Source organism: Dama dama, chromosome 11, assembly GCF_033118175.1.
Source record: "Dama dama isolate Ldn47 chromosome 11, ASM3311817v1, whole genome shotgun sequence".
Taxonomy (NCBI): Eukaryota; Metazoa; Chordata; class Mammalia; order Artiodactyla; family Cervidae; genus Dama; species Dama dama.
The window spans coordinates 66017209-66031791 of NC_083691.1; the positions used below are offsets into that span (position 1 = coordinate 66017209).

General features: G+C 39.0%; 1 protein-coding gene across 2 annotated transcripts in view; it reads left to right on the plus strand.

Moving 5' to 3' along the window:
- Positions 1-6661: 6661 nt before the first annotated feature.
- PNPT1 (polyribonucleotide nucleotidyltransferase 1) overlaps positions 6662-14583 on the plus strand; it is a 42569-nt gene continuing 34647 nt past the window's right edge. The window contains exons 1-4 of one of the 2 annotated variants that reach the window (XM_061155412.1): positions 6662-6846; positions 11156-11216; positions 11791-11865; positions 12560-12665. In XM_061155412.1, the coding sequence (XP_061011395.1) occupies positions 6686-6846; positions 11156-11216; positions 11791-11865; positions 12560-12665 (403 nt within the window). In that variant the 5' untranslated portion in view covers positions 6662-6685. The remainder of the gene's footprint in view (positions 6847-11155; positions 11217-11790; positions 11866-12559; positions 12666-14583) is intronic. The other variant, XM_061155413.1, reaches the window with a different exon arrangement.

Sequence of the window (14583 nt, forward strand, 5' to 3'; positions counted from 1 at the left end):
AAGTGGAAGGAGCAGATGCAGATGGAAAATACCTAGCCTAATATATCCTAGCATTCCTCCTGCATTAAGGTTGGTTCCATCTCCATAGACTTAGCAGCTTCTCCCACCTTAGGGCTCAGATCCAGGCCTTCTCTTTTCTTTCTAACCTCTCTCTAGGAGATATCATGCATTTTGGTGGCTTGTGACATTGTTGGTATGCTTATTAATCTTATATTTATATTACTCTAGTCCTCTCCTTGAGTCAGGTCCACATTGTGACAGCATCTCAGGTGTCTCAGACACTCCATTCCTAATCCATCTAAGACTATTGATAGTTGTAATTCTCCCCTTCCTGAATCCAATTCATCAACAAATCCTACCAATCTCAACACTAAAATATATTCCAAATCCATCCATCCTTTCTTCTTGTCGCACTTGTCACCATATTACTCCTGATCTCTATACTACTCTCTCATCCACCTCCAATCCATTTTTAACTCAGCAGCCAGAGAGACCATCTTAAAATGTAGATTAGACCATGACTTTTAAAACTTTCCCATTCCTTTCTCTCCTTCCTCATCTCTACCACACTCTTCTTTACTACGCTCTAGCCACACTGGCTTTTCTGTATGTCCTCATAGAAGTCAAACTCTTTCATGACTTCAGGGTAACCATCCCCCTGCAAGTAGCTTCTCCCACCTGGCCCCATGTCTCAGAAACTGTCTCCTTCTTATCGTTCAGGCTGGCTTAAATGTCTCTTCCTCAGGAAGTCCTTTCCTGGCCACCTTATTAGATGCAAATTATGCGTTCATCTCACTATTTTCTACCTTCATACCTAGTTTATTTCTTTCTTAGCATTGCATGCTAAGTTGCTTCAGTTGTGTCCAACTTTTTTGCAACACTATGGACTGCAGTCCACCAGGGTCCTCTGTCCATGGAATTCTCTATGGACACTCAAGAATACTAGAGTGGGTTGCCATGCCCTTCTCCAGGAGATCTTCCCAACCCAGGGATCAAACTCAAGTGTCTTATGTCTCCTGCATTGGCAGGCGAGTTCTTTGCCACTAGCGCCACCTGGGAAGCACCTCACACTCTAGTCTTTCTGTTTGTTTGGCTGTGTCTTTGTTGAATCTCCATACTGGAATCTCCATAAAGCAGTGTTTTTTATGCCCTAATGACTATCTTGCCACCTTATATCCTCTGAGCCTAGCATATAGCACCTGACATGAAGCAGGTATTCAGCAAGTATTACAGCACCCTATTACATTTTCCATGTGCTAGGGTCTATGATTAGCTCCATAAAAATGACTGCATTTAAATCACATAACAATCCTAAGAGGTAGATATTATTTTCATTCTCATTTTACAAACAAGGTAACTGAAGAATAGAAATGGTAAGTGACTTACCAAGAGTCATATGTTTAAGAGGTGACAGAGGTGAGACTCAAACCTAGACAATCTGAGGCCAGAGTCAGTGCTTTTATTCACTGCTGCTGCTGCTGAGTCACTTCAGTCGTGTCCAACTCTGTGTGAGTAGCCCACCAGGCTCCCCCGTCCCTGGGATTCTCCAGTCAAGAACACTGGAGTGGGTTGCCATTTCCTTCTCCACTATGCAATACTTATTCCCACATTCATTTCTATGAATCAAATAATGACTATATGAATTAATAAAGTGTGAGGACAGACATAGATGTACCCATAAGTCAGCTTGTGGCGGGGGGGGGGGTCAGAGTAGATAGTATTGAAGCTAATACCAGAAGACTAAGTTTGCAAGACTGACACACACGAGGGGATGTATGTGAATCACAGAGGATCATACATGCAAAGGAACAGAGGCAGAAGAGAGAGTGGTATGTTAAAGAACAAGAAGTAGCTCAGTTTACATGGAATATAAAATGAGAGGGGCACTTGCATGGTGGTCCAGTTACTAAGACTCCACACTTCCACTGCAGGGGCCACGGGTTCAGTCCCTGGTCAGGAAACTAAGAACACAAGTGTTTCATGGCCAAAAATATAAAAATAAAATGAGGAGAGGGAGATAAGGAAGGATAGTAAGTCAAAATTGATAAGGCTGAATAGGAAAAATTCACAGTCCACACAAAGCAGTTAAATTTTATTGTGTAGATTAAGGATTTAGAAAGGCATTGAAGAAGTTTAATCAAGGTGCAGACACAGTTAGATTTGTGATTTAGAAAGATTCCTCTGGCAATGGTATTGAGCAGACTTTCTTAAAGTTGAATAGGCTACATTCTTTCAAGAAAAAAATATTTTTTCATCAATTCCTTCAGTATCTTAAAACTTTTTATTATGTTGCTTAAATAGGCATATATATATATACACACACACACACAAACCATGAGCGCCTTATTCTGGTATCTTAGTCATAAACTATATTAAATAAATACATAAGTATGTATATATATACACATATATTTACATATTGATTTCCCTGGTGGCTTTGTGGCGAAGAATCCACCTGCCAATGCAGCAGACATGGGTTTGATTCCTGGCTTGGGAGAATCCTGTGGAAAAGGAAATGGCAACCCACTCCAGTATTCTTGCCTGGGAAATCCTATGAACAGAGGAGCCTGGCAGGCCACAGTCCATGGGGTCACAAAGAGTAGGACACAACTTAGACTCTAAACAACAACAAATATTTATATATGTGTGTGTGTGTGTGTGTGTGTATGTATATATATATGGTTTAAACCAAGCTACAAACCAAATTAAATTTTAATTAGCAATCATTTAATGCAATGGTGTTTTACTTAAATGAAATTGCTGCTCAGAGGGTGCAGTGGTCTTAACTGTTTTGATGCAGGTTCACTGGAGTTTGAAGAAAAGAGAGAAGGAACAGAGAAACATTGAGAAACATTGCTTGTGGATTTAAACTGGATCATTTTTAATGTGCTGCAAGGTAAAGAAGTTGAGTTTAAATTATATTTTGGCTGTTGAACTAGACTTGGCAGAACTGTACTTCCAGAATGTGACATTTCAGATTGAACCTCATGGATCACAGCTTCGGTAGCTGCAACCACAAGAATGTAAACTTCATATGTTTTTAAGTCAATCTTAAAATGCTTAATATGAACATAGTCTGGATCATCTGGATGACTACTTCATAACAAAGCTCTGCCACAAGATCTCAGCATCCACATTTGCCTTTCAGTTTATGATCCAATTACTACCATTTCAATTATTTTGCATTGGTGGGAGGAAATAGATGGGTTCAATGTGCGAATTCTGTTTTCTAGCATTTCCAACTGGATGAAAACTAACTGAACCATGGTTTCTGAAGAAAAGGTTGTTCAGTATTTCAAACAGAGAAAACTAGAGGGAAAATTAAGAAAAGACTGAATCAAAGCTGAATCTATCATTTATTGAGTTGCTGTATGCAGAGTACACCATGCGAAATGACAGTCTGGATGAAGCACAAACTGAAATCAAGATTGCCGGGAGAAATATCAATAACCTCAGATATGCAGATGACACCACCCTTATGGCAGAAAGTGAAGAGGAACTAAAGAGCCTCTTGATGAAGGTGAAAGCGGAGAGAGAAAAAGTTGGCTTAAAACTCAACATTCAAAAAACGAAGATCATGGCATCCAGTCCCATCACTTCATGGCAAATAGATGGGGAGACAAAACAGACACTTTATATTCTTGGGCTCCAAAATCACTGCAGATGGTGACTGCAGCCATGAAATTAAAAGACGCTTACTCCTTGGAAGAAAATCTATGACAAACCTAGACAGCATATTAAACAGCAGAGACATTACTTTGCCAACACAGGTCCATCTGGTCAAAGCTATGGTTTTTCCAGTAGTCATGTATGGATGTGAGAGAGAGTTGGACTATAAAGAAGGCTGACTCGAAGAACTGATGCTTTTGAACTGTGGTACTGGGGAGAAGGCTCTTGAGAGTCCCTTGGGCAGAAAGATCAAACCAGACAATCCTAAAGGAGATCAGTCCTGAATATTCATTGGAAGGACTGATGCTAAAGCTGAACTCTAATACTTTGGCCACCCGATGCGAAGAACTTACCCTTTGGAAACAACCCTGATGCTGGGAATGACTGAAGGCAGGAGGAGAAGGGGACGACAGAGGATGAGATGGTTGGACAGCATCACCTACTCAATGGACATGAGTTTGAGCAAGCTCCTGGAGTTGGTGATGGACAGGGAAGCCTGGCATGCTGCAGTCCATGGAGTCACAAAGAGTTGGACACAACTGAGAGACTGAATTGAACTGAACTGACTGTTCCAGGTACTGTAAACACCCTACACCCTCCATCACATTTAATCTTAAATTTAAAAAAAAGTCCTATGAGATTTGTATTCTTATCCATTGCTATAGATGAGAAAACTAAGGCTCAGAGAGATAGGGCCAGACAGCTAGAAAATGGCAAAGCCAAGACTAGGACCACTCAAGACTAACTTTGTTACTGATCTCCAATGGGTTGGAGATCTTTCAATGGGTCAATGGGTCTTTTGCTTGGAGTTGAAAATGTCAATCAAATGAAACCAGGTTCTGTGTAGTACAGCAGAAACTTTATTCATTCAGCAAGGAATGGAGAAAGGAGATATTTTGTCACCCATACCAGCCCCTGAGAACTAATGGATCCTTGCCTTGATTTATCTCTATTGGTTTCAAAATCATCTGGTATTTGACAGAGTTGTTTTGCTGCTGTGCTAAGAGATACGTAGTGGTCAACTGCCCTGAACTTGTTCTGACTTTACCACAGGAAATCATCAACACAGACAAGACCTGGAAGTATTCAAAAGTTACCTTTGCTTCATTATTGTGCTACCATCTCCGCCCAAGGCAGTGGGGGAAGGGGTGATTGGTACTATGCTAGGCATACTAGGCATACTTCCTGCCTTCTGCAAAGAAGCATGAAAGACTACATATGCCCCAGCCACTGGCAATCTCCACTCCTTTCCTAGAGCCCTGATGACTTATCTGCCTCCTACCTCTTAAAATTCCTTTATTTCCCCCTCCCTTTGGGGGGGAGGTGTTTTTGAAGTATGAGTTCTCCTTTTTCCATTCCTTGATCTATAAATAAAGCTTCTGCTGTACTACACCAAACTTGGCTTCATTTGAGTGGCATTTGCAACTCCAGGCAAAGGACCAATTGAGGGGTCACTGACTCTTTGAGGATTGGTAACAATTTCAACTCTATGCTCTAAACTATTAGGCCTAAACGAAAAGGATTATACAGTACTTAGGTCCCTTACCAAAAGGTGATTTAATATTCTTAATTTATAAAACTAAAATCATGTTGAATTGTGGCAGGTAGATTCTGATAGATTTGTCCTTATGACAGGTTTCAGTGGGTTGGTCTTGAAAACACTGGTGACACAAGGTAAAGAAAAAGGTAGAAAAGAGGCAAAAACTACTTTAACATTAAATACCTATAAACAGAGTTATCTGTAATCCCTTCTATTGACATGGAAATTCCAAATAAGTGGTTGGAATTGCTTTTGAGAGCAATTTGTTGTTTGGATTTCTTTGGGGGACAAGGTTATGACCTTAAAAGAGAAATATGATCCTCAGAAGAATAATTATTTGATTCATTCCAGGAACCATATAAAGATTTCTCCAACAGACTGGATTAAGAGGGATGGGAGAAATTAATCCACCCCCTAGAAATTTATCAAATCAAATTCAAAAAACTTTTTTTTTTCATTTTCCAAAACTTTTAAAAGATAGTGGCAAGGTTTTTGCATTTAAGACTTGGTTTAGAAAGTATTAACTCTTCACGTCCATCCTAAATGAGATCAACCTTGGGTGTTCATTGGAAGGACTGATGCTGAAGCTGAAACTCCAATACTTTGGCCACCTCATGCGAAGAGTTGACTCATTGGAAAAGACCCTGATGCTGGGAGGGACTGGGGGCAGGAGGAGAAGGGGATGACAGAGGATGAGATGGCTGGATGGCATCACTGACTCGATGGGCATGAGTTTGAGTAAACTCCGGGAATTGGTGATGGACAGGGAGGCCTGGCGTGCTGCGATTCATAGGGTGGCAAAGAGACAGACACGACTGAGCGACTGAACTGAACTGAACACTCGACCAAAATAGGAAGAGAAATTAACTGCTCAATACTAAAACGGAAATGAACCCAAAATGATCATAATGATATATAAAATGATAACATAGGTCAACCAGAGGTGAAATTAACTTACTAGAAATAAATTGGGCTCCTATGGTGGCCCTTGGTACTCCCTTGGTAAAGTAGTAATATATTTGTTGCTTGAAATTTATAAAATAAAAGCCAGGGGGTAGGATGGAAGAGAGAAAGGTCTCTTTCCATGGCCTACTACGCAAATTCTCCTAATTCTCAGCTGGCAGAAGCCAGATAACAACAATGTGTTTTCTGATTATTTCTATTACTGCAGTACTCCTTTAAATACTTGTGCTATTTTAGATTCTCTTTTAAACTACCATAGAAAAACGAAAAACAAACCAAAAACTCACATTATTTTTCCAATTGTTGTTGATTGGCTAATACATAAAGGACGAGTTGGCTCAATTGCGTTCAGATAGTTTTGACCCTCTCTACGCTTCGTAGAAAGCAGCCAGGTATCCGCTTCCCCGGCGTTCCCCCCGGTACCGCGGAAATGAAACTGCATCAGGCTCCGCCCCACTATCTGCTGAGTAAGCCAATCAGGGCGCGGCCCGGGCTGATCGCGTGCCAGGTGTCATGGCGGCCTGCAGGCATTGCTGCTCGTGCCTCCGGCTGCGGCCTCTGGGCGATGGTCCCCTCCGTCTGCCAGGGCGGGATAGGATACTCACCCAGTTACAGGTGCGAGCTCTATGGGGTGGCACCGGACAGCGATCCGTGGCCGTGGATTTAGGCAGCAGGTAAGGAACCGTGTGTGTTCTCTGTCCTTTCACAAGGCGGGTCTGAGTACATTCACTTTCTAGAGTACGAATCCGGCAACCCAGGTCTCTTTACCCTAAACCTAAGTTACAAATTTCCCTTTCCGTGTTTGGAATCTGTTTCTTGGCACCCCCACCCCCATCCCCCTACTTCTCTTGCTGTCTCAGTGTCCTTTGCTGCTTCTTCCTCCCTCCCTCCCTGTTCCGAGCTTCTTTTCCCCAGCTGAGTCTGCCCACCTGATTTCCGTTCTCTTTACTTTTGGTGATTCCTCGGCTATGAAATGAAAAGATAACCCGTTAACAATTGATGCTTACGTCCTTCAGTCCAGTTTATTGCATATAAAGCTTGGCCCGTATGACTCTGGGTAGGAAGGGAAGGACAAAGTCAGTTTCTTGATACTGGTTATATGATACTCTGTTAAAGCCTGTGGAAGTGTTAGTCACTAAGTCCTGTCCGACTCTTTGCGACCCCAGCCAGGCTCTTCTGTCCATGGAATTCTCCAGGCAAATTACTGGAGTGGATTGCCATTCCCTTCTGCAAGGGATCTTCCTAACCCGGGGATGGAACCCAGGTCACCTGAATTGCAGGCAAATTCTTTACGGTCTTAGCCACCTGGGAAGCCTGTAGTAAATGTACTATTACTTTCATTTTATAGTTAAAGCAACAGGGGCTCAAAGAAGTTTAGGTAACTTTATCAGGGTCAGTCAAAGCTACTCCTATGAGACTAGGTGGATTTTGAACTTGTGTTTCAAATTGATACTTTCTCTTGGGGTCTGTTTGCCAGAATTCATGTCTTAAATCACTTTTATAAAACTAGTATGGAGTCCAAAAGTCTGTTCTATACATCTGTGTTTCTTTTTCTGTCTTGCATATAGGGTTATCGAGGGTGGGATGATCTGAGAGAATAGCATTGAAACATATATATTATCAAGTGTGAAACAGATCGCCAGTCTAAGTTGGATGCATGAGACAACTGCTCAGGGCTGGTACACTGGGATGACCCAGAGGGATGGGATGGGGACGGAGGTGGGAGGGGAGGTTCAGGATGGGGAACACATGTAAATCCATGGCTGATTCATGTCAGTGTATGGCAAAAACCACGACAATATTGTAAAGTAATTATCCTCCAACTAATAAAAATAAAAAAAAACTAGTATGGGATTCGTTTTTAGAATAAATGAAACTGCTAATACTTTATATATACTTTTCACATGTATTTTTTATAAAACGTTGACCCTAGTTCATACAAAAGTCAGAAAATCTGGCTTTGAATCCAGCACTTCCTCCCTGACTTACTGAATGATCTTTGAACAAGTTGTCACCACTCCTTCCACTCCCCTGAATGAGGAGACTGTTACTAGATCAAGAGTCAGCAAACTTTTTCTGTAATGGGTCAGACAGTAAATATTTTAGACCAAATCATAAAGGTGGGTGTTTCAGTTTTGCCTACTGCGTGTCAGTCACATAATCATATGCATTTACATACCCTCTAAAAATGTAAAAAGAAAAAAAAAGTTGTTAGGTTAAAGACTATAAAAAGAAGAGTTGTAGTTTGTTGACTGCTAGACTAGATGATCTCTAAGGTCTTTCTTTCCACGTCTTGCATTCTTTGATTCTGATTTTTGAGGGAAAAGATATCTCTTCCATTCTTCAAGGACTGAAAATTTATTCTTCTCTGAAGAAATGCCCCAGAACATTTCATTACACAGACATCTACTGTTTGTTAAGCACTAGGGACTCAAAACAACAAGGTTAGGTTTGCCCTCCAAATTTTTCATAATCTACTTTGAATCTCATTTATTAGTCAACTGGGATTTTTTTTTTTTTTTTTTGGTAACCTCTTTTTAAACCTGTGTCATGTGTTGTAGCAGTGAGATTCATAAATATCATACCTGCTGGGTAAATTATTTTCTTTGTCATAAGTTTGCAACAAACTTTTTTGGGTGACTGCTTTGTACCATCAACTTGATACTTGTTATGTGTATTCTTTACAATGTCCTAGAAGGTTGTATACTATTGTGGTAAATGTCTTTACTACTCACAATAAACTTTGTAGTAATTTTCATTTCAGCAAGTTATTGAGCATTTACTATATTGAGTTCCAAGGCAACTAGAAATAGTCTGATGAGGAAGAACACAGATTCAGTGCTGAGAAAATCAGTGTGGGAAAGGTATGAATAAGGTGCTGAAGGAGCACAAAGGGGTGTTTATCCCACTGTAAAGCTTGATGTTGAAGGTGAATCCTGAAATGCAAAAAGGAATGAGCAAGGAGAAAGTAGCAGAGAAAATGGCCAGTGCAATTGCAGAGAAGTGAGAGAGTGTATTGACTAGCTACAAATAACTCACTGTGGATGGAGTGAAAAGTGAAATATGAGTTTGCAGCAAACGCAAGGCCAAATCATAAAACTGGGTATTTGTTTTATTTTTGTGGGAGTAGGGGTAGGGTAGCATGAGTTTTGAACTACTGAATTTTTCTTGGAGGAAGGTGGTTACATGCCATACCATTTTGCAAGTGTTTCCAAAAATACTTGCATCTCTCTCCCTGGAGTTCTACTTCCTGTGGCAGATAACTCCTCTTTTCCCTTCTCTCTTCCTAAGCTATCTCCTCCCACTCTTTTGCCCACCAATAGGACCTCCCTGCTCATCTTATCCTTTTTATTATTTTTTTCAAAAGTATATTTTGATTAGGTATTCACTCACATTGTTCAATATTTAAAAAGCTCAAAAATCTCATACAGTACCATAGCCACCCAGTTCCAATTCCAGAAGCCACTGATTTGTTAACAATCTTTTCTATATATTTGGAGGTATTTTATACATTAAAATTAAAATATTGGCAAGTAAATTGATGAGGTAAAATCACCATGAAATACAAAACTATTAACATATTTGCATCAAAAACAACTAAAAGTGCATTTACAGGAAATAATTACATGTATCAGTTAGACACTGATCATGAGACATAATGGAAAGTAATCACCTAGGGGGAGAAAAGTTTAAATTAGGTCAGTCACCAAGGCAAAGCTATCTGGTAGGTGGTCTGGGACCCCTAAAGGAGACACTGTGTAGATCAACAGAAAGAACAAAGAAGTGGGAGGATTTGGTATTTGACTACTAATCCAGGCCTGTGTTTGAGAACATCTGGGGTACTTCTGTGTTTTACCTTTTGAGGAATTGCCAGATCATTTCCCAAAGCAGGTGCACCATTTTACATTTCAGTCAGCAGTGTGTGAGACTGCCAATTTCTCCACACACACCATCAACACATACCCATCTTAACCATCCTAGCAGATGTGAATAGTATCTCATTGTGTTTTCGATTTGCATTTCCCTAGCGGCTAATGATGTTGAGCATATTTTCATGCAGTACTGTTGATCTTCCTTGAAGAGACATTGATTGAAATCCTTTGCCGGTTTATAAAATTGGGTTTCTTGTTATTTTTGAGTTGTAAGAGTTCTTTACATATTCTAGATACAAGTCCTTTATCAGGTATATGATTTCCAAATACTTTCTGCTATTCCGTAGGTTTTCTTTCACTTTGTTGATGATATCCTTTGTAGCATGAAAGTTTTTAATTTTGATAAAGTCAGATTTATGTTTTTTTTTCTTTTGTTATCTGTGCTTTTGATGTCATCTATAGCAAGATGTTGTCTAACCCAGGTTTATGAAGATTTACTCCTGTGTTTTTTTCTTAGAGTATTATAGTTTTAATTTTTACATTTATGTCAATAATCCATTTTGAGTTAATTTTTATTTATATGAGGAAAGGGTCCAACTTGTATTAACTTTTTTGCATGTGGATATCCAATTGTCCCAGCACCATTGGTTGAAAAGACTGTTTCTTTCCCCCACTGACTTATCTTGGCACTGTTGTAGAACATGAAAGTGTATGTTGGCAATTTTGGAGTTTACATTTTAAAGGCAATGAGGGAGATTTTAAAGGAATTAAGGAGAGAAATGATAAAGTTTGTGTGTTAAAAGGCTACTTTAGTCAACAAGGCAAGGGTGGTAAGACAAGAGACAAAAGATGTGATAAATGGGAAATTAACCTTTAGAAAGGAGCTTCTTCTCTTCAGAAATACTCTGTCATTCAGATTACTCCTGTGCCTTGACTCCCCTTCAATCTTTGGTAATGATAGTGAGCTCTGTCCCTATTTTGTTTATTTATTTGTTTTTTGCTAGTTAGGGGCCAACGGGACCTTTAGTTCTTTAGAATCTTTGATTTATTCTAAGTTACGAATTGTACTAATGACCTAAGTCCTTTTGTATTGAATTCTTATTTTGAACAGAAAACTAGAAATATCCTCTGGAAAACTAGCCAGATTTGCAGATGGCTCTGCTGTGGTACAGGTAAAAAGTCCAAATTGTTAAATTTTCATCCTAAAAATGGTTATGGAGACTGGTACTGAGTATCTTTATAACATCATGTAACTGCTTAGAATTCTGGTACTGGAAATTAATTCAGACCATTTCTAGTGTCAAAATCATTCCAGACAACAGGGGAGTCAGAGGACTAGGTATACTAAATGACCTTTAAGGTCTCTTCCAAACTTGGGGTTCTATTTCATTCTGTTAATAAATTCTGTAATGCTTTTCTAGAGAAAGTAATTTTACTGGTTTCTTCAATAGTAGTTTTTTCTTTATTTATAGCCTAAATTTCCTAATAAGAAGTAGAAAATATGATTGGATGTGACTAAGCTATCAGTGAGCCTTTTCACTTTTAGTTCTGTTACTTTTGAAAAACTTAGTGACTATTCTAATATAGATCATGGTTGTGCAGAAGGGATTAAGATTGGACTGCTTGTGAGTAATTATTTTCATAGTCATAGTGTCACAGAATAAGTGTCAGTCTTATATGAATAACCGCTTATATGTTAATATCTAATTTTAAAGGAATTTACCAGTGTTGTTGTTTATGTTTAAGTCAGGTGACACTGCAGTGATGGTCACAGCAGTCAGTAAAACAAAACCTTCACCTTCCCAATTCATGCCTTTGGTGGTAAGTATTTGCTGATTTTTCTGAACTGTAATATAGAATAAATATAGAATTTGTAATATTTTTGTCCAATGTCTAGTGAGTACAAATTGTAAACTTTGCACAATAAAGGATTTTCCTTTATTGTGTGATATTGAGTCATTAAAAGAATTTAAATTGATTGCTTCATAACCAGTTCTTATATCAGTGGTTATCATACTTTTTTAAAGATACAGGTTTATCAAGTTGACAGAAACAGTGGAAGTGCATAAGTACTTTGATATTTAGTAAGCAATGAATTCATTGTTTTCATAGATTTCCCTTTGTATGAGTCTACAAGTATATTTTTGGTGAAAATAGTACTTTATGGCTTCTTTTATTATGATAAGGGGAATGCAGTTATATCTAAGAGTTAACACAAAAAAAAGGCAGTGTTGAACTTGACCAGGATAAGCTACTGTGGGAAGTATTGAGTCTACACAGTCATCTAACTGGGTAGTGGAAGGCTTTTTAAAAAATCAGTGTACTGACTATTTCTGTCACTCTCCTTTCTCTAAGAGATACAAAACGCTAAAAGTAAGCAAAATATTCACTCTTAGTCTGGAATATGTTGCTGGCAACCTCAGGACAATTGTATCTCCACAGTAATTTCTTGGGGAAAATTTGCTACTACAAAAAGCAGTCAAATGAACAGCATTTTTTTTCATCACTCCTTCAGGTTGACTATAGACAGAAGGCTGCTGCAGCAGGTAGAATTCCCACAAACTATCTCAGAAGAGAGATTGGATCTTCTGATAAAGAAATTCTTACAAGTCGAGTAATAGGTAAGATATTAAGGTCTCTGATATACCTGTGTTAGTATCTCTTCTCTTTCATCTATGTTCTATAATAGCTCTTAAATTTTCTTCATTACATTAACACCACCTAAGGTTATTTACTTTCTGTATCCCCTGATTCAAATGTGGGCTTCATGAGAAAAAACTTTTTGTTTAATACTGAATCCCCTATACCTAGCATACTACCTGGCACAAAACAGGCATTCAACAAATATTTGTTGACCAAATGAATGAATCTCTATTAATCATATAAATTCTGGGCCCCACGCCTCTACTCTGTTGAACCTGTCCTAAGGATTTTTCATTTGTATGTTCAGCATAGTAATTCCTAAAAGCATTATAGTCATCAACTACTGAAAAACGTTTATGATTTTTCAGATCTTTGATATCCTTAAATATCGTGGGATCATTTGTAGTTTACAGTTCTTCTAACCAAAATTCCTACTTTATGTATGTTTATATGCACTCGTCAGACACAGAATTCCAAGGAAGGGTTTTATTTTGGTGTGCTGTTGGTCTTAAGCCTCTTTCCTCTGCTTAAATAAATAAATAACAATTAAGCAATGAATTTTGATGTCTGTGGAACCAGGATGAAAAGTTGCTCCCCAGTTTTACACTTAGGTGCTCCTGTCCTGCTGGTTTTTCATCTTTAGGACCTGGTGCATATTATTTATCTGTGTCCCTGTGAGTACATTAGTCCAAGGGTTTTGTTTTTGCTGTTATTGTTTTGTTTTATTAAATGGTTAGTTACATTATTTTTTAGCTTGGTTTGTTTTTGTTTTTTTTTTAATAAAAGGTCGTGATTTTTATTTTATTTTCATTTTAAGAAGTGGCATATTTGTGATGATTTCTCTCCTCAATGTGAAATTTGTGGCTAAGATGGCAATATTTCTACATTTATTTGAGGGGATTCAAAATCATACCTAATGAATTTAGCTGCTGTTCAATCTTTGAGGCTTAGAGTGAATTCTCAGGGGGGAGAATGTGGTAATAGAGGAATTAAAAATTGATGATAAGTAAAGTTTAGTTTAAGGATTTTAAAGGTAGAATGGAGGTGGAGCCGCTAGACTGGTAAAATGATAGTTGGAAAATACTTAAATTCTGCACTGGATATATGAACTGTGTTCTGTACATTTGTTATAGAATACTCATCCTTCAACTATACTACCTCCTTTTTCCTTTTAGGGTTTTAGTGTAGAAACTTTGGTAATCATCAGGGAAACAAAATTTACATAACTGCAAATCTCTCATATCAATCTTAAACTAAGTGGGAGAAAATATAGTGAGGAAATGGCCTGTGAGTCTGTTTTCACATTAAAATACTCAGGAAACTTAAACTTGCAATTGTTGTGTACTAGCAGTATGATGGCAACCCACTCCAGTACTCTTGCCTGGAAAATCCCATGGACGGAGGAGCCTGGTGGGCTGCAGTCCATGGGGTCGCTAAGAGTCAGACACAACTGAGCGACTTCACTTTCACTTTTCACTTTCATGCACTGGAGAAGGCAATGGCACCCCACTCCAGTGTTCTTGCCTGGAGAATCCCAGGGACAGGAGCCTGGTGGGCTGCTGTCTGTGGGGTCGCACAGACTCAGACACGACTTACATGACTTAGCAGCAGCAGCAGTGTAATACTACTGGTAACAAAGTTGTAATAGAAGTATAGTATCTAGACAAGAGGAGATGAAAAAGCTTTCCTTCTAGAACATCTCTTCAGTTCAGTTCAGTCGCTCAGTCGTGTCTGACTCTTTGCGACCCCATGAATCGCAGCACGCCAGGCCTCCCTGTCCATCACCAACTCCCGGAGTTTACTCAAACTCATATTTATGGAGTCGGTGATGCCATCTAGCCATCTCATCCTCTGTCATCCCCTTCTCCTCCTGCCCCCAATCCCTCCCATGGGGGA